We start from the raw sequence: 21,459 nt of genomic DNA, 5'->3' as shown, positions 1-21,459 counted from the left end.
AGAGCAGGGGTCCCCAACCTCCGGGCCGTGGACCGGTACCGGTCCGTCGGTCATTTGGTACCGGGCCGCACAGAAAGAATAAATAACTTACATTACTTCCGTTTTATTCATTTTGGAATCTGAAAGATGTTTTATTTTGAAAATTTACCGGGCTCTCCGTTACATCCGTCTACAGTGTGTTACTCTTGACACAATCATGACTCGAGGAACGTCCTATCTGGCCGCAGCACTCTCTGGTCGCTATGGTAACATTTAAACGTGCCTTCAAAATAAGATACACCGCAAATACAGAGTGCATGAAAAATATGACTCACCATCGCTGCGTATTATGCAGAGTGGGCTTGGTGGGTGGGAATCTCCCGGAGATAAATCCGTATGTTAAGTAAGACTCCTGATACTGTCTATTAAATATAACCTTCTTTTTCTTGGAAGTCGTAGGCTCCTCTTCTGTCTCCTGGCTGGGTCTTTCCAAAGACGGTTGCCTTTTTTTCTCGTTTTACTCAATCCTGGGTTTCATTTTCGCGGTAACCTATAATGTGGCCGAGAAGACCTGCGTCAAGAGTGACATACTGTAGACTGATGTAACAGAAAATGTCGCAATTTTTCAAAATAAACCATCATTCAGATTCTGAAATGAATGAAACGGAAGTCATTTTTAATTTATTCTTTCTGTGCGTGCCAAATGACCTACAGACCGGTAGAAGTTCGCGGCCCGGGGTTTGGGGACCCCTGCTTTCAGGGATTCTCTTAAGTATGCATTTTTGTCCATGCCAACACCTTTTTAGTCACGAGATTCACATCTTTTGTGAATCGCACCTGTGAAAAAGAAATGATTTGTTTTGTCACCCATTACATGAGCAGCTGGAAAGCTTCGGCTGCCGAGCCCGCCTTCTTTGCGTCGTACGCGCGCACAACGTGATTTCCATCTGTCCTTGACGTTTGCCACTTTAGCACAAGTCATTAAGCTCAGGAAGCAGGCGAGATTAATATGAGATAATTCTCCACCGGGCCATAATGGGAATACTTTTGTGTCCTTGTCACTGTTCGATTTTACGATAATCTCTTAGATTAGGAGATTGAATGTTATGATTATGCATGAGCATATGGGCCTCGTCTATTTTTCACGTTTTTGTTTTGTTTTTTCTTTCCCCACTTGCGCTTGTTTCTCTCGTTTGTGTCTGGGATATGAGCCAGCCTTCAAGGTGATGGAGAACATTTGTGTCTATAATGCAGCCCAGCTGTTAGCTCGCAAGTTTTGCTAGTAAAAGACGTGTGCTGTCTTGTCCTGGTTTTCCAAAAGCATCATGGCAGTTGCAGAATATATTGTCACAGCATACAATAGAGTGCATTTTTTTCATACTGAGCCTTTCACACAGAACCCAGAAAAGTGCTTTAAGATGTCAAGAATCACGTATGCTAATGCACGCATGGTGCATTCATACTTTCACGACGTAGGGAACTTGTATTTTCCGAAATACTACTTTATATTTGTAACAGTACTGTAGCCTATCGCTGAAAAAGATACCCTTCTCGAAGAAAGGAATACAAATTTGCAAGACAGATACCCATTCACACAACAGCATCATGATCACCACCACTCAGGAGCGAAAAAACACATTCATACTGCTGCGAGTAAATAAAAATCACCTTACAGGTTGAGGCAGGGACAGTCTTGTCGAAACGAGGCGTTTATTCGGTGAGATCTATGCGAAATGACACGCAATTTGGCAGAGCTGACATCTGTGAAGGTTTATCCGAGGGTCTCTGTGGATGAGGCGACACTGTTATTTATTCACTGCAGCGCGTTTCTGAAGGTGACTGACTTTGAAAAAGGTAGATTTTAAATGGCTGAAAACCTACCCAATCTTGTTTCAAACGTCTGTGTGGCCGCAAAGTAATTCAACCAAATGCTAAGGCAACGAGAGGGAGTGATTCACAACTCAACATTAAGTTAGAAACTTTTTTTTTTTTAGATAATGAACAAAATGAACACAAAGGTAGGTGGGTTGATAAATACATAGATGGATTGCCAGACAGACAGACGAACAAATGACATAAAATAAGGAGTCCTAGTAGCGATCCTTGTCGGACACCATCCTTGTTTCGCTAATGTTTTGGGTCAATATTTAGAGAAAACTGAACAAAGGCACAATTACATCAATACCAGACGTATAACATAGTTTGTGTCCTCCAGACAAATCAATATGTAGGAATTTGTAAATGGTGATTCTCGGCTTGACGAAGGTCGAGGATGCACTCCTTGATTTTCATTTTGACCTTGCCAAGAGGACATCGTTGAACTGAATGGTAACTTTTTTATTTTTTGCGGGGTCATGATGGTTGTGTTCCTTTCGCTCTGAAATGCAAATAGTACTGTCTCTGTCTACTAGTCAACGAACCTGATACCTAACAAACAGGTCCGATAAACATCAATTGTCTGTTTTTGTAGTTTGGGTCAACTGTTCCTCCTGCCTGATAATCCAAATGCATGCAGTCCCACCATCTTAAATCTGAGTCTGTGAAGCAGGAAATAGCCTACACACAACTGTTTCTATTTTGTTTTATTTTTTTTCCTGTTTGAGTCCCAGAATCAAAAATCGTACAGACCCACAACGTTACCGTAACACAAACCAGGAAATAGCCTGCTAGCTAATAAATGTCACTTTTATTGTCTGTTTTTATTGTATTTATGTGCCAGGAAGTAGCTTGTAAACAAACCAATAACAAGAAAAACAATTGTTATCAGTCAGCTGATTTTTTTTTAACATTTATGTACAAAATTCCCAAATCCAGTTTAAGCACTTACTAATTGCTATGACATCAAATGTAAAGCTAAATATTACTATAAAAGTAATATAAGACAATTTAGATTGCTTAAATACTTGGAAATTGACTTGAACTTTAAATTAGAATGCCTTTATAAGGACAGGTTCCACTTTGAATTTGATCTACTTGACAAGTACCGTAGTTAATATGCTAATGCTATGCGTACTCTTCCTTAAGTGTGTGATTATTCCACGTTCTTATACAACCTTATGGCAGGAACAGACATTTTTTAAGTGTACTCGTAAACACTTTAGCTCTCGCGTCGTTGCTCGTGCTGTTGTTTAATTTCCACCCGGCGTCACGGGGGTGTCAGGATTTCCCTCCCTATCAGGTGTTGTGACTCTCCAAGTTACACGTGCGACGTTGTTCCCCTCTGAGTCCTCCGCAAGAGCTCTCAAATTATATCGGGGGAGGAGATGAGATTTCATGTCGATGCTGCCCCGAGACCTTGAGTAATGATCATGATAATAACTGCCGAGCCTGATGGGAATACCAAAAACGCCTTAAGAGGCGGCAGCAGCAAGGAGTTGGCTATCTCTGCAAAGGACCTGATAAGGAGCTCAGGTCAGAGCATCAAATGCAGCCCCCACTGATCCAATCAGCCAAAGATGTTTATATAAAAAGAGCACACTGGCATGAAAAGATGGCTTCAACTGAGCATGGTAACGTTGACGAGAATTTAATCCATCGGTATTGACCCGAAGTCTGCTATCGTTGGGATGAAGGCATATCTTTCAGAAAAACACACGTAAATACATTTGCAATTAATGATTCAGGCGTTGATTTGCTCACTCTTATTTACTTGTGCCCAACGCCGCATACACTGAAGGCGAATCTTACTGCTGAAGTGTCACGTACGCACTCCCTCTCACTCTTCCACTTGCATATTACATGTGCCGTATGCACTCCTCTCACCCCCTTGCACCCTTCATCTTGCTATTTATCTCACTTGTGACTCGTACGGTCTGCACCCCGTCCCTCACCTGTCCTCCCACACTTGTAAGGAGCACCGCATGCACCCCTTCCTTTCACTGTGTCTTACTCGTGCCGCATAGTATACTTGCTCCGTCCTCCTCTCTCCTCGTTTTACTTGTGAAGTGTTATGTATGCACTCCCTCTCACTCCTCTTCTTACTACATCCCAGCCTTCATGTCATTTTATCTTGCGATGTGTACAATACAATACATCCTGATTTGTATTGCGCTTTTACAACAGCTGCAGCTGCAACAAAGCGCTGAACAAAACAGCATAAAGTCAAATAATAACCACAGCACACAACATAAAAACACAGACGGTGTAACAGCGTAATGTATGCACTCCTACATCCCTCCCCTCACATGTGACATGAATCGGAACATGTATCACTCCCTCGCAACTCTCCTCTCACTTTCTTAGTTGGGATGGGTACAGCATGCACCCCCTCCTGCCGCTCTTCTCACTTGATCTTACAATGTGCACCATGCGCACTCCTTTTCATTCTTTTAATCCTCCATTTTATATGTAGCGTATGCTCGCCAATCCTTCGTCTCCCTTTTTCTTCCATGGAACTTGTACCATGTGCACTCCCCAACTTCTCCTCTCACACCTATTTGTAAAATGCACTGCATGCATGCCCAAACATGGCTCATCTCACATGCGAAATGTGCAGTCTGCGCTCCCTCACACAATGTCTCTTATTTGCTAGGTGTAGCGTACGTACTCTTTCCCACTCCATCCCGCACTTGGTGTCACTTTTTAGCTTATTTGCAACATGTACCATTTGCAGTCCCCCAACGCTCCTCTCAGACCTGATATTAATTGGAACGTGTAGCGCGTTCACTCCGTCCCACCCCTTCTATCACGTTTTTTAATCCTACTTGTAACATATTCACAATCAAACATGGTACGCATACAGTACATGTCAACTGACAATGTATCGGTCTGACCTTGATGACTGCGTTTACCACAAAGTTAGCTCATTTTTCGTGTTATCTTTATACTGAAGAGACATGATCATTTCCCCCCTTTCCCTGATCAGCTGTTGTTCTTCTGCCTTTTCCTCCAACGGCTTTCTTCGTGCTTCTGACTGTCGGCCTTACATTGAAGTCGTAGGGTGCCACCTGTTGCTTTGGCGTGCGCCTGTCAATGCATTTTAATGTGGACTAAGAATTTTAACAAAACAAGCTGCTGAAACGTTTTTAAGGTTTTTTTTTCTTCAGTAGCTTTAATGTATTCATATTTTTCGAATTGAAGCGAATTGGACCCATACACGACAAGGAGCGGCAGTCTGTTTTAAGAGTTGCCTGCTTGTTAGGAGCCCTCATGACTGCCCCTCTCACGTTCCTGTCTTGGCGAGTGCTTCTCCGACTGTGAAGCTACTTTATAAATCCAATCGTATGAATCACTTTGAAGCCGACTTTTCTTTGACTCAATTAAGGAGAGAGCTTGCAGAGCGTCTTGCGCTCCTCCCCATCTCATTTTCGCCCTCTGCCTCTTTTGTCTTCCTGCCCCCTCGCGCTCATTTTGAGCCAGAACCTTTTTCTCACGTTGTTACTTGGCTTCTCATGATGTGTCTGTCCTGTGCCCCCCGCTCACAGCCCTGAAGGACAGCCGGTTCCAGCTGATGAATTTCTCTGACAACGAACTGCGGGTGTCCCTGTCCAATGTGTCGCTCTCCGACGACGGACGCTACGTCTGCCAGCTCTACACTGACCCCCCTCAGGAGGCCTACGCCGACATCACCGTCCTTGGTAGGTCTGAGGCACCGGTACGTGTGCCTCACTGTTTTGATTTTGTTTTATTTATTTTTTTAACTTTTCTTGTGAAATGTTTAGTATGCACGCCCTCCCGCTCATTCTGTCAAACTTATTTTTTTTTAAATCTTACTAGTGTCAGGTAGCGTATGCACTCCCTCCGGCCCCGCCCCCTCCTTCCGTACAGCTCACATGTGAAGTGTACAGTATGCACTCCCTCACATTTTTTTATCTTAATATTTGGGTGCAGTCGATGCACTTGCTCTCACTCCTCTTTTTATATTTTATCATTCCCCGTGCCTTAGTTGTGTCAGTCCCTCTCATCCCCCTTAACCCTACATGTCACTTCGTATGCACTCCTTCCCATTCGTCTTTGGAGTTTTGTCATCTTTCCTTTCATGTGCACCACATGCGCTCCCTCCCACAACTTCGTTGACTTACTTTTCTTTTCTTTTTTTTTTTAATCTTATCTTGCTGCATTATGGATAGTAGTCATCTTTGATCCAGTCATCTTTAGCAACCGAAACAAAATGTCAGCCAATTAAGGGCCCTCAGTGCGAAAAAGGAGCAGATGCTCAAACCGATGGCGTCTGCCGCGTCGGTCTTGGCAGCTGTGTTGACTGTGTGAATTCCAGTGAATGTTGACTTGGCTGTTCCCAAACCATTCCCTTTTGAGAGTCAGCTGTGCCTTCACTGTGATGCTTTGGGGCAAAATGATTCTAGTTAAGCTTCATTATACACGCCAACATCCCGGCGGTGATTGAAAGGAATTAAAAGCCCTTTAAAGTAATTGCTTTTCTTGTACAATTGAGGCCGACAGTGGCAGCATTTTTCTCCTAAACTGAGGGTTGCATTGAAGAGTCCTTGGAATGAACCCCCCTCTGACTTTTGGCTTTCAAGCGACGAGAGTTCAGCCCGATGACTAATTTGAGGAATAAGGGAAGAGTATCCTGCGTTCAATGCATGGAGGAATTATTTGGCTTGATGCGCGAAGAATTTATTTCATATTTAAATCTTGACTTATTCATCCTTTTCTGTGAGTTCATCTGAAGCGTTCAAAGGCGAATGCAGCAAACTTTTCAAACTTGTTTGGGCCACAAGGACACACTGGAAAGAACTTAATAATAAAGTTTGTGCTGGAAACTGTTGATAGAATTTTATTGTACTGAATTTCCACCTTAGTAACATTTATCGTAATTGTATGATTGAAGTGTCAAGCTTTTGCAACTTACAGTAGGACATACAGTACGCAGAGCAAGGTTATTATCGTTCATGAAAACGGATGAAAAAATAAATCAAAAAAAAAGTGCTTTCAAGAAACGACAACTGGCTTCAACAAAATTTCAACTTCACAAATCTAAAACGAGCTATAATTATTGCAAAAATGTCATTTGTTTTGAAATTTGTAAATTAATTTCTGAAATCAACTTTTGGTGTGAATCCATTTTCTGATCCGCTGATCCTCACGAGGATCGCGGGGATACTGGAGCCTATCCCAGCTGTCTTTGGGCAGTAGGCGGGGGACACCTTGAACCGGTTGCCAGCCAATTGCAGGGCACACAGAGACGAGCAACGATCCATGCTCACAATAACAACCAGGGACAATTTAGAGTGATCAATTAACCTTGTGTGTATGTTTTGGGAATGTGGAAGGAAACCGTACTACCCGGAGAAAACCCACGCAGGCACGGGGAGAACAGGCAAACTCCACACAGGAATTTATAAAACAAAAGTCAAACTGAAATAAAAACTAAAACGTGAAATTCCCAAACTATTATAACTCCAAGCAGGCACGATGCAGTGGTTTGATTTTTCCATTGGTTTGTGTTCCTAAATTTCAAATTTGAGAGGTTATACAAAAGTCACGTGGGTTGTCAAAGTATTCATAAGGCAATTGGCGCTTGTATTTTATTATCCATCCTGTGTATCCTTGTCCAATATACGAGCATGTGCATGCTCATAACTGAAGCCGTTATTTTTTGCATCAGTGCCCCCGGGAAGCCCTATCATCGAGAGCCGCGAGGACGTGGTCAGCGAGGGCAACGAGACGGAGCTAACCTGCACGGCCAGCGGCAGCAAGCCAGCAGCCTCCATCAGATGGATGAAAGGAGATGAGGAAATGACAGGTAGGTCCAAATTCAAGTCTCAACATGACTTCATGCCCTCTTGCCTGCCACTAGCAGCTGCATCTGAGAAAAATATGCGCCTCATACAACATATACGTGGATGGTGGTTGATGGTTGGAGCAGAGGAGCAAATTATTTTCCGTGATTAGTATCTTAGTAGCATATGCACTCCCTACCTCCTCTGGCACTTTTTTTCATATTACATTGACGTTTAGTACAGTATGTACCTCTTAAGACTCCCCTTCGACTTTATTTGTGATGTATACGATAGGAGGGTAAGTCCTGGGTACGACGTTAAACTGCATCCAACTGGTCCTCCAGGTTGGGGGTTGGGCGTGAGGTTAACAACCTCACCCTGTAAAATAAAACCTGTTACAGAAACGACGAGAGGAAGCCATTCCGGTAAACCACGGCGAAGAAGAGACGGCACATCCTTGGATGTATCTATGACGGGGCCGGGTGAAATCCAGCAGGAAGCCCGACCCCTGATGACCCCGATCTTTGGAACCAAAACCAACACCAGAGTAGGCACCTGGAATGTGCGCACAATGTTCCAGTCTGGTCGCATGGACCAGGTGCTGAAGAATATGAGGGACTATCGCCTGGACATCTTAGGCGTTAGTGAAATGAGGTGGACGGGGCAAGGGCGTCTCGTGGTTGATGGAGCAACTTTTCTGTACTCTGGGAAGCAAGACCACCATTCCCATGGAGTCGGCATCATCCTCTCCAATAGTGCAGCAAAAGCATTGATTGGATGGAAGCCGGTGAATGAACGGATTATTACAGCAAGGCTCTACACCAGATATGCCAAAGTAACCATCGTACAAGTCTATGCCCCAACCGAAGCTGCCTCAGCGGACGATAAAGACACCTTCTACAACCAGCTCCAGACCGTGCTTGAGGAGATCCCCAGACATGACATCAAAATGCTGATTGGAGACTTCAACGCAAAACTGGATAATGACAGAAGGGGCCTGAATGCCACAGTTGGACCACATGGTTCTGCAGGCTCCACGAACGACAACGGGGAGAGACTGTTGATGCTAACCAGTACCAACGGCCTCAGCATTGGCAACACCTTTTTTGAGCACAAGCGGATCCACAAAGTAACCTGGGTTTCACCTGGTGGCGGGACCCAGAACGAACTGGACTACATCTGCATCAACACAAGGTGGCGCTCGTCATTGCTCGACGTTCGCTCCCACAGAGGTGCAGATGTGGGTTCAGACCACTTCCTTGTGGTGAGTAAAATCAAGCTGAAGCTGAAGAAGGTGAAAAGGGTGCAGCCCAAGAGACCTTACGCAGTGGACAAGCTAAAGGATAACAACATCTCAGAAAGCTTCTGTGAGGAGTTGAGTAGGAAGCTCAAGGTATCACAACACCTTGCAAACATTGAGGAGCAGTGGAGTATGTTCTCTTGTGCCATTGCTGAAACTGCAGAAGCAGTTATCGGCAGAAAGAGGGGTACCAACAAAGAGAGATGGATAACAGACAACACCTGGAAGTTGATTGATGAAAGGAAAGTGGCCAAGATAAAAAGAGAACAAAAGAGGAGGCTCCGGAGCTGGAGGATGGAAGACGAGGAGTACAGGCGCTTGGACAGGGCAGTGAAGAAGAGTTGCAGGAAGGATAAAAGACAGTGGCTAGAAGAGAAAGCAAGAGAGGCACAGGAAGCAGCCGAGAACAACAACACGACGACCCTATACAAGATCGTGCGGGAGCTAACCAACTCCAGGAGCAGCTCTAGCGTGCCAATCAGGAGCAAGGATGGCAGGACACTTCTATGCGACGAGGAGCAAGAAGCAAGATGGCTGGAACACTTCAGGGAGGTTCTCAACCAACCAATGCCTCCCGTGCTCTTCAATTTCGATCAAGAGACACCAGCTCCAGCTCTAAATATTACATCGAAAGAGATATCCGAGACTGAGGTTGCCAGAGCAATCAAGGGCCTTAAGAACAACAAGGCACCGGGACTCGATGAGGTAGCTGCCGAGATGTTGAAACACGGCCAAGACGCTGTTGTGGAGAGCCTTACCCACCTGTTCAACCTGATTTGGCATGCTGAAGAGGTTCCTGCCGACTGGAGACGTGGGGTCATTGTCACACTTCCTAAGAAGGGAAACCTCGCAGACTGCAATAACTGGCGGGGCATTACACTGCTGTCAATCCCCAGCAAGGTATTCTGCAGTGTCCTGCTACATCGCCTTAAAGATGAAGTGGATAACATCTTGAGGGAAGAGCAAGCCGGTTTCAGGAAGGGAAGGTCTTGCGCCGAACAGATCTTTACCCTTCGAAACATCATAGAGCAGTGCCAAGAACTTCAGACACCACTCATGATCAACTATATCGATTTCAAGAAAGCCTTCGACAGCATCCACCGGGAGTCACTGTGGCAGATCGTCCAGCTGTATGGTGTACCCCTCAAGTACATCAACATCTTCAGGTCATTGTACCACAACTCAACCTGTTGTGTCAAAACCAACAGTGGCACAACTGATGATTTTGACATTGTCACTGGTGTAAGACAGGGTTGCATTCTGTCACCCCTACTCTTCATCATCATAATTGACTTTGTGATGAGGAAGTCCATCACAGGGGAAGAAGTTGGTATCAAGTGGGGAGGGAGCAGACTAGCTGACCTGGAATTTGCAGATGATTTGGCTCTGTTAAGTCACACCCAGCCCGCACTCCAGGAGTTGACCAACAATCTGCATGAGCACGGAGTTAAGGTCGGTTTACGAATTAGCCAGGAAAAGACCAAGGCCATGGCCGTCGGACAGCACCAACACCTTCAACCACTCACTCTACACCAACATGACATAGAGTACATTGACAGCTTCACATATCTTGGGAGTAACATCTCAAATACAGGTGGTGTGGAGAAAGACGTCAACAGTAGACTTGGTAAAGCTGCGGGAGTGTTCCAACGCCTCCGCAACATCTGGTCATCGAAAGCCATCACTACGACCACCAAGCTACGCCTCTATATGTCAGTGGTTATCCCAACAGCGATTTACGCCTGTGAGACATGGATGAAGACAGCCAACATTACCAACAAGTTAGATGTCTTTCATCGGCGTTGCCTGAGATCCATCCTGAGGATCTCATGGAGAGACCACATCACCAACGAGGAGGTGATGAAGAGGGCAGGAGTGGCTGAACTGTCAGACATTGTCTCTGAAAGGAGAAGGAAAATGATCGGCCACGTACTCCGGCTGCCAAGAGAGAGACCGGCAAGTGTGGCCATGGACTGGATGCCAGAGGGTGGAAAGAGGAAGAGAGGTAGGCCAAAGAAGACGTGGCGACAGACTGCCAAAGAAGACCTCAGTGAGATGGGTGTCAGCTGGCATGGAGCAAGAAAGGTCGCCAGTGACCGGAACAAATGGAGGAGGCTCGTCGCCCAATGTTCCAAATAGGAGCGGGCGGAACTAACTAACTAACTAACTAACGATAGGAGGGTACATGCAACTCCAAAAGACTGATTTTTAAGGAGAGAGAAAAAAAAAGACGGCATACTGGCCATTAAAATTGGATCGTTGAAGAGCGCAAGCCGTTTCAACACATTAGATTGATCAATCATTTGTCGAAACAGTAGGCCGATGTGAGGACTGACTGTTCTGACGCACGATCGGGGGTGGAACGCACTCTCCAAGTGCCAATTTCACAGTGGCCAACTTTATATAATCCACAGGTGGAGATCTTTCAGTTCCTTACAAACATACTTTGCACATATTTTGGACTCCAGTGTGTCCATTATGATTCTGCCATATAGACTGTGCGCCTCTCATGCACCGAGTTTAAAGGTAATGAGAGGAGTGGCTTCCACTGGCCAGGAATTAAGTCGGCTGAATTCACTCCCACAACGGCGCAAAAACTGATTCCTAAACGAACCCAGTAAAAAAATAAATAAATAAATGTGAGATTAAAGTTGTACTTACAGTTGTGATGTAAATTAAAATATAACTAAGAGAATACATTTTTGAGGACAAAATCTTACTTTTCATTAGAAACTAGTTAATACAATGCAAAATATTCTAATAGTTTTAATTACAAAAATATTACAAGTACAATTTAATGGAAAATAAATTTGTGCTCGTCTGTTACATAATTTGGATATTTTCTGAATGAGGTCCACACTGTGGTGGTTTTTGGTATATGAGTGATATTTTGCGGTCAAACAATGGAGACCACCACCTAGCTCCCGAAAACAGGAGACGAGGGTGGGGGTGAGGGGTGTGTGCCAGTGGCACAATTAAACATAGGCCCTTGGTCACTGGGTCCAAAAATGAAAACCTGAGGGTGAGAGGTTTTGCTTTGAGGTCTGTTTGTTGTTACGGTCCACTTGCAAGAGGGGCAATGATCACCCACATTGGGCAGATAGAGAGTGCCAAGATTTTTTATTGAAAAGCCTCAGATGAACTTGTTGAGGATTGTTTGGCCTTAGCTAAGTTAGCCTTCGCTCCCCTGAGAGCCATTCTATTTTTTTATTTATTGTTTTTGCTTGCTCAGCAGAAGAACTCACTGATCAAGCCACCCGTTAAGAGCTTCTTGTTGCTGAATGTTTCTCATAAATCATCAGCTTCTGTGGCTCGTGGTGTGATTTCAAATTCCCCAAATATTTACTCTCACGGTTGTGTTAAACAAGTTATATTCTGATGGAATGTCACGGCGATAATTCTGTTTGTGTTGCCTTGAAAGACTCTGGACCAGTGGTTCTTAACCTTGTTATAGGTACCAAACCCAACCAGTTCATATATGCACATTCACCCTTCATTTGTGAAAAAAAGAAAGTTGTTTTATTTATTTATTTATTTAGTTAGTTACAAATGCAAGACATAAAAAACGCATTTTTTAAAAACGGAAAAAAACTAAAAACTCTTTGTATAAGTATAAAGTATATGTTTTTTAATTGTGCACAAAATGAACCAGCCAGTGATGGCCAGGCGGGCGTGTCATAACTAATTGACATGTTGAGTCGGGTGTGTCTTAAACTCCATGGCAGAAGCGCTGTCGAACCCCTGAGACTGACTCACCGATTCGATCAAACACAGGTTAAAACCACTGCTCTAGACACGGCAAACTCGCAGTCATTGTTATGAATTCACATTTTTGTGTTTCATTTTCATTTCCGCATCTTGGGCTAGTGCACAGAAGTAGAACCTCGCGGTGTGGAATCGTCTTCTCAGTTATGATTAAGGGTCATCAGTTTTTCATTAGTGCGCAGCAAGGGGAGGAATATTCATTTTTGCTCTTTCGCATTTACCCAGAGTGGATCTGTGCAAGCCTGTTATCAAATTCATTGGTTTTGTCATCAGACGAAATATTTAGACAAGGTCCAGTTGATGGATGAAGACTTGTGGGACATTGAATGCCATTATCGTCATTACAGCTTGTAGTTTAAATATAATCACGACTGAGCTGAAAGTATTTTCACTTTTTGCACGATTGAGAAAGCTGTTCTTAGAGTATACATAAATCATTATAGATCTAAAATAGTTATCCACAATGATGAGGAATAGGGTCTGGGGGACTATACACATCAATGCTTCAGACATACAGTATTGACATTCATGCAGAATCATATCGTAATTAACAATTGTCGTAATTGGAGTGAAGCGTATCATGTCAAACTAAGCGAATTGTATGGAGGGAATTGTGTCAGAATTTGAGTCAAGTGGATTTGAATTGGATTACATCACATCATGTTTGGAGTTAACCACATTGTCCTTGGAGTGTGAGTGCAGACAAAATTTTATCTTATCTCATTCTTATCGTGTCATATGGTAATTGGAGTAAATCGTGTCCTTATCATGTCCTAATTGCAAAGAATCGCATACTAATCGGAGTGAATCATTTTGTGATTGAAGGGGATGATATTGTATCATATTTGTATTCTTCATGGCCGATTTCTAGTGAATTACCGTATTTTCCACACGATTAAGATTTTCTCAGTCTGCCTTATAATATGATGCACCTTATACATGGATCAATATTCTGATTTCTCTGACGTATTTTACATGGTCTGTAAAACGCTTTGTTACAGGTTCAGCGGTTGTGAAAGCGCTATATAAATAAAGCTGTATTGTATTCCCTTTAGCATAGCTCCGTCTAGTCACTGTGCATCCACTATAGTCTAGGGGATGCACAACGCAACCAAAGCCACTATTTTAGCTTCTATTCTGTGTGCATTATAATGCGGTACGCCCTACATATGAAAACAGTTTAAAAATCGGCCATTTATTGAAGGTGTGCCTTATAGTCCTGAAAATACGGTGATTTTATCATACTTGGTGAAAATCAGCTTATAATTGGAGTAAATTATACTGTATGAAAATTAGACTAAAAGTATTGTATTGAATTTTGAGGTAATGATATGACGAGAGCGAATCATATTATATCACAATCGGAGTAAATCGTATTTTCTATCGTCATTTGAAAAGATCTTATTGCGTTGTAATCGGCGTGAATAGTATTATACCATTGATGTGAATTGTTTTGTCTCATAATTCGATTAAATGTATTGTAATTGGAGTGAAATGTATCAGAACTTGAGGGAAATTTTATTGCGTCACATCAACAATAAGGTGGTAACACATGCAGTGTGGTGACTATCTTGTGTTGCGTTGTATGAAGCTTAATTTCCCCACAGTGATGGAGTGACATAGCACACAGTCAATATTTCCACCATTTTTGGCAGGATAGACAAAGAAAACTGCTGGTTGATTTCAGCATCAGTGATAGTATTGGCTTTGCAATCAATAATCAAGCTGGTAGGATTGCCATTGGCAGGTTCTGGTCCCGGAGAGAGAGAATCAGCACACTAGGTGGCAAAATTAACATAAATTACAGCAGCAGAATGATTGAAATAATGTGGAAACAAGCTTGTCTGCTGCTGGTCTCTTACAGAATTGATTTCCTTGTCTGAATAATGTTTATGATTTGCGGGTGGGGATGTGAAACAGCCTGCAGAGGATGAAATCATAAACTGTCTTAATGTTTTGCTCATTCGGAAAACAGTGCTTCATATTCAGCGCACTAAATCAATACAAGTAGTCTTCGTAGAAGGATTAGAAGTAAAAGTTTTGCAAAAATACTGTAGTGTGTGCTGTGTTTTTGTTGTGTGTCTTAATATTACTCCTGAGGCCATGTCTCAAAATGTTCCGCGTGGTTCCTGAGCTTTGAGACGACAAGATGTCGGATACGATGCTCTGCATTTTCTTTCCACAATACGCCTGAACGACTGGATGGCATTCAGCCAAGATAATTGAAGACAGTGGAGGGCCATTCCAATCAATCAATTGCTTGTCGATTGTGTGTAGGACTGATGGTTGATTACTATACTTGTGTCCTGAGGCAACCGAGGCAATATCAAGTGCACAACTAGCTCGTCTGAACACACACGATGACACGACCAGGGGCATCATAGTTTTCGATTTTTCATGATGGCTAGTTTTTAGTGGTTTGACCTTTGTGTTTCAAATCCCACTAGTTAGTTAGTTAGTTTTAATAGTTTTCAGAGTGAGTTAGTTGATTTTTATAATTTTTTTTGGTTTTGTTTTTATAGGTTTTACAAGTGCCTATCCACCTATCTGTCTGTCGGTCGGTCTGTTTGCTTGTCTGTCGGTCTGTCAATCAGTCTGTCTGTTGGTCCATCTTTTAAAAAAAAAAAAAATTGCTTGAGTTCGTTTCAGTTGGTATTATGAATGTAAAATTTAGTTCATGTTTTTTAAAAACTCTCTTGTATTTTATTTTATTTTATTTTATTTAGTTCACCAAAACTAGCCCTGTATTGACGATATGAAGCTCGTTAGCACATAAAAATCCATAAATTAGCCGCATCATTGTTTAAGCCACAGCATTCAAAGCATGTGAAAAAAGTAGAGTCCAGAAATTGCGGTACAGTAATCGGATTTTATCTGGTCAGGCCGATTTATTTATTTATTGTGGCTGTCGTCAAAATTGAAACAAAAGTATTTTTCTAGCAGCTTCCGTACTTCAAGCACGTCCCCACTGACTTGTCGCACTCACACTCATGAACAAAACATATTTTTAAGGCAAAGAACTGGAATAGTCCGATGTTGAGTTGTAGCTTTAACTTTGACATCTTAAAAAACATGTTTTGCAAACAAACAGAAGTTTGTTTGGAATATTGGTGTCAACATTAAATTTACTCGCGCAATGTTTTTTGAGCTTGTTTTGCCAACCCGTCATCTGAAAGGCCGTCTGATTTCCTAATTCAATATTCTGTTCAGACAGCGTTTGACAGCGGCAAGTGTCACCCTGGCAGAGGTTATGCTTGATTGTGCTGGGATTGATCAGTGGTTAATGCTCACAAGTGTGTTTTGATTAGGCGCCTGCGCTACGACACTCAAATCCGGTCCGCATTTAGATTCAAGTCCCTGCGACGGTTTTGATTTGCAGCTGGGGGGGTTTTCAATCTTTTCTTTCGCTTCATCTGCACATGGATGACGTTGATAATTGACAAGCCTCAACATTGATAAGTATACTCTCCGATCCTCGTCCTCAAAACGCAACTCAGAAAAGCTCAAATCTCCATACCAGAAGCAGACTTTTTGTTTCTGCACTAATGTTAAAACACCCACGTTCAGAGTTACAATACGTGACGCCATGAATTTTAATGTCTAGTAGACACCTGTACATTTCATAATTTGGCTCTTCCTTGTTCCAAAGAAAATATGCCCGGGAAAAAAAAAAATTGCTGTGATCCAGTGTACTCAAACGGATAAAGGCAAGAGTTTATTGCTTCGAACTCAATTGATTCAAACATTAAATTAATAATTATATTTTTACATTATTTCAAAAGGGTAGTAAATAAATTATTTCCATTATTTTCATAATATTCCCGAATCTGAGTTTAGTATATCAGCCATTACATGCTATAACATAAGAGCACTCATGCCCCCCCCCCCGCACCCCACACAACAATATTTCACTTCAGTCAATTTTCCAAGAAATATTGAGAAACACAAAAGTCATCATTTTTTATTGTTATAGGAATTAGGCATTTTATTTTCAGAATATTGATTATTATAGTAATGCTTTTTTTGGGGGGGGGGGGTATTTCTCTACCCTCCACCCCCCTAAAAAATAACACGCACACAATGATGAATCCAAACTGACCTTTCATGGAGGCGACGTAAAATACGAAAGTATCGTCTAAATACGAAAGTATTTTACGTCGCCTCCATGAAAGGTCAGTTTGACATATCTTGTCCCAAATTATCACAGAGGTTTTCATCACGTGAAAAAAAATATATAATAATCATCCTTTTCAAATCCTTCCAAATATCTTGCTGCAAAAACGTGCGAACATTTTAAATGATTTAAAAATGCCCTGACAACATGTGATTGTTCAACCAATTACAACGGTGGATGTTTTGCACACAATCATACTAAAACTGATTAAGCAATGAATCGCTTCCCGTGAGCTCTGCAAGAAAGAACCAAAAGAAAACTCGCTGATTTCTGTGCCTTGTTGCATGTTGTATTCGGAATAGTGCTCAAGTACACTGACCATTTACAAATCTCACTGCATGAAGCCCAGAGCGGGTCTTCGGTGGGCCGGTGTGTGTTACCTTAATACCCATCCATATTGTCAGTGTGTTGGCATCATCATCATCATCAAGTGTTTGAGTCCTTCGGGGGTTCCCCTTGTGACCATGAAAGTGCGACGGTCAGAGTGGGGGTGGGGGTAATTATTTCCCCACTTCATTAAGTGCGAGGAAAGCGTCGTACTCAGCACTGCGGCTAATGCGCTGCCCCCGTGGCATTGTAATGCTCTTTAAATGAAGTCCCTCTCTGACAGCTCCGCAGGGTCGAACGGATGGCAGATTACTGCCGGTTTGCCCCCGCCCCGACACCCAACCCCAACAACACTCTGCCCTAACGCTGTAAAGGCCACTAATTATCAGCCTCATATGACCCACTTGCTCCTTTAAGAATCGTCTAAATCCTCTCTATCTCCGAAATTCAATGTAAAGGCTACTTGACACCAAATGTGCTCTTTATGAATCACTCGCTGAATATGCAACTTTGTGCAATGACGGGGTTTAAAATATTTTTTTCAGCAGTTAACCACTGACCTACCTGAATATCAGCCCATTTCTTCTCAGTCTGCAGCAGAATGGCTTTTTTTGCCCCCTCCGTTTTTAATTTACAGTAGGTTTACTAAAGTCTCGCATACTAGCATGTCACTTAATCTGATATCTTTTTAGTATATTTCAGGACATCCGTTTAGTGGAATCTTTTGACTCTTAAGTCACTCCAGAGTTTGAAGTACAGTCAACTCGGTTTTCGAACGTCTCTGTTATCGACCAAATCGGATTTCGACCAGAAAATTTGAGATTTTTATGCATCGGATTACGACCGAAAACCGGTTTTCGACCAAACTGAGCAAACCCGAATACGCCACTCAACTCCTCGGCTTCCTTCCACGAGGAAGCGTCACGTCCTCGTTCATTGTGAGCAGACGTGTTTGTTGTGATTTATGCAAATCTGTATTAGCCCCTGATAAAGGGGTAATAAAATAGTTTCGGATTTCGAATAAATCGCTTTTCAAACAGCCATCTGGAACGGATTAAGTTTGAAAACCGAGGTATGACTGTAGCACCAATCAAAAAATGCTTCATGAAGAAGAAAAAAACCCCAAAAAAGTCGGACTGTACTATAAATTGCATTTTGTGTGGTAATTTCTTTTTCCAAAAATCAAGACCACGAGCAGTATAAATCAGGTCCGCACCCAAAATCTCCATTTCCTAATTGGGTTTCGAATCCAGCTTGCACTCATTCGCCGCTGCCGACGCAATTAGAGAACGCGGATTTTGGGTGCGATTCCGAGCTCTAATTTTAATCTGTACAAGCCGCACCTGAGTAGGGCTGGGCGAATAAATCGCCATCATATTGATAATGAGATATGAACATTTAAGATATTAACATGGAAATTAGGACAATATCCGTCACCTAAATGTGAAAAATATCACGCTTCTCCAATTGCGTGACAGTTGACGTTAATCATCCCTTGGTCACCTTCTTCCATTTCACTGTCCCTGCCGTTTCCACCTCATTTGTCCTCAAAATCTCAATCAATCAAGAGCTGAACCGCGGTTGACTTTACCTCTCTATTTATTTGTTGGGTTTTTTGTTTTTCTGTTGGTTTTTTTTAATGCTCTGTCATCTTCTCTGAGGTTAGAAGTTTCGCAAGCCTATTTTTATAAAGTAAGGAATAGAAAGTATTGAGTTTTGTAGTAAAGTAAAGAATAGATACTCCCAACAATCTTGCTATTTGCTGCCCACCACTGCAGTTAACTTCTCCCTTCTTTCCAGGGGAAACAACGGTGGAGGAGACGTACGACCGGATGTTTACCGTCACCAGCCGCGTGCGATTCTTAGTCAGCAAAGAAGACGACGGCGTGCCGGTGGATTGCATCATCGACCATCCGGCCGCGAATGACCTGCTGGCTCAACGGAACCTGGAAGTGCTATGTGAGCAGCTCCTTAAAACTACCGCTACACGATGACACCGCACACCGCAATCCGAACGCATGATTACTCCGGAAATTACTGCAAAGCAACAAATCACCTAACACAGTGAAACCTGTAAAGTCAAATGCTACCTGGGATGTGAAATCTTCCTCGAGCCTGTCCCAAAGTCATACATAACTTCACCAAGCATATAAGCGTTTTCATTTTTTATTTGCCTTTTTGTGGCTTTTTTTTTTTTCAGAGAGGGGAAATTAAGATGATATACAGGAAGTTAGGGACAATGTTATCTTATTAACATAACAGGGTTGTAGATAATAGTTTTGAATTGATTATGAGAGTTACTTTTTATTTCAACTTGACTCTTGTTTCTTAAATGAATTAGATTTAGTGTTTGGAATGTGTTTGTTAGTTTTTGTTTGTGATTTTTTTTTCCAAAAATGCTTTGTTTTAGTTTAGTTTGAAAATGGGGTCTATTTTTACTAATATTGTACTTCGTTTTAGTTTTATGGATGTAACGTTGTTTTAATAGCACTTTCACGATTTTCTTTCCTGAACAAAAATCTTGTTATGGTTTTACTTTATTTCGTTGTTTTTCGTGCATGTTTGTTTTATTCTTTTTGAATATCTACTATTGATAGTTTTCTTTTCATGCGTTAGATTTAAAAATGTTAAAATCGTGATAAATTGCCTTTTCGTCACTCACCTTTTGCCTTACATCCTTTCTTAGTCATGACCTTTTTTTTTTCAACAGACTTTATCACGCATGTATCTCAATATTGTGCTTGTCAAGATAAAATATCAACGTTTGGTAGTGTTGGAAACATTGTTCATCTTTTCAAATGAGTTTAATCATGTGCATTTACTGATTTCATCAAATAATATACCTGTTGCTAAGCGGAGTTGATAAGACGTAATTGGAACACTTCCCCCCCCCCCCCCCCCCGATTACTTGGTTAACGAATGGGAAATTCGGTAGAATAATAGACTTCTCCTCCACTATTTAGCTAAATTGTTACTGGCCAATCAAAGTACACGTTCACCATGCGCTGAAGAGACAAGACTATAAAAATGCTTCTCGACAGCACACAGGTTTTGCTGTTGTTAGCTTAAGGTGCTTTTCTGATCAAGTGTGACTGATAAACCGGCCTGCCTCAGTGCATCTTAATAAAAGGTTAAGTCACTCTAGTGTACGAGGCGAAGAATATTAAATTTGGTCTGCATTCTATATCTGACCTTTCAAGGAAAAACACAAAGCTTGGCTGGAAGTGCTTGACAATTTGGTCATCTTGGGCACACGGCGATAAGGAGAGAGAAATGATTTTTGTTGTAAACTACGATCGGTTGAGTAGATCTCACCTGTGCACATCGGATAATCCTTTTCATCCTGCCTCACGTTTCACTCCTGGCTATTTTTTAAACTTTTGTTCGAGTTGTTCTCGCTTCACGTTTCCGAGTGCAATAATAATTTTATTGGAGTTTTGGCTGCAGATAGGAGAGGCAGTAAAAAAAAGAGCTGGTCGGCCTTGTTAAGGGTATACCCTACAAGTCAATAAGTGTCTTTTTTTTATTCCTCAGATAAACCTGAAGTGAAGATTGTGGTGACGTATCCCGAAGGATTAACTCGAGAGGGCGATAATCTTGATCTGACGTGCATTGCAGGAGGAAAACCACAGTGAGTGCACGTGTGCAGTACAGATGAAGGGTGGGACAAAATGTCAGAGTCAACGTGCATCGTATGACTTTCACTTCTAGCACAATATTGAGACATCACGTCAAATCACGAGATGAGGGCTTTTTGATATCCAAATAGGTGGACTTTATGACAGCTGTTTCTGTGTTGTTATTCATGATATATTCATGTTTTTTTCTAATATATTGATGAGAATGCAATTGCTGTGTTGCGATACTATTGAAATTTTCTTGGATTTTCCACCCCCATGACAAACACTGACAATGTTTTCTGCTTCTCCTTGATATTTTGACAGGAAAATTTACTTGTTAATTGCTTTTGAACAAATAGATGTCTCTGGAGTGCCTTCCCAACCTTCAAAGAATGAAATTAAATCACCAAGTTAATTTTTTTTTTTTTTTGCCTGTTTCTGTAAAAATGTGTTAAAATGACTAAACTAGTGACCCCATCCCCCAAAAAACGTTCTGAGCCGCACACCAGGCGACTGTCACACAAAACCAATTTACTGCAATGAGAAAACTGCGACCTTATGTGTTATTATCGCATAGCATTTTGACACACCGCTTTCAATACACTAAACTGC

General features: G+C 42.1%; 1 protein-coding gene across 3 annotated transcripts in view; it reads left to right on the top strand.

Moving 5' to 3' along the window:
• The window catches only part of cadm1b (cell adhesion molecule 1b), a 179,071-nt gene that overhangs the window by 122,336 nt on the left and 35,276 nt on the right, over positions 1–21,459 (top strand). For all 3 annotated transcript variants that reach the window (XM_086125020.1, XM_086125021.1, XM_086125019.1), the window contains 4 exons: positions 5,403–5,555; positions 7,547–7,684; positions 19,028–19,186; positions 20,762–20,858. In XM_086125020.1, coding sequence (XP_085981146.1) covers positions 5,403–5,555; positions 7,547–7,684; positions 19,028–19,186; positions 20,762–20,858 — 547 coding nt within the window. The remainder of the gene's footprint in view (positions 1–5,402; positions 5,556–7,546; positions 7,685–19,027; positions 19,187–20,761; positions 20,859–21,459) is intronic.

This window comes from Hippocampus guttulatus, chromosome 12 (genome assembly GCF_054856545.1).
Source record: "Hippocampus guttulatus isolate MCC_2025c chromosome 12, RoL_Hgut_1.0, whole genome shotgun sequence".
Lineage (NCBI taxonomy): Eukaryota > Metazoa > Chordata > Actinopteri > Syngnathiformes > Syngnathidae > Hippocampus > Hippocampus guttulatus.
The sequence above is the reverse complement of the archived record's forward strand: the minus strand, read 5'-3'. Positions and strand labels throughout refer to the sequence as shown.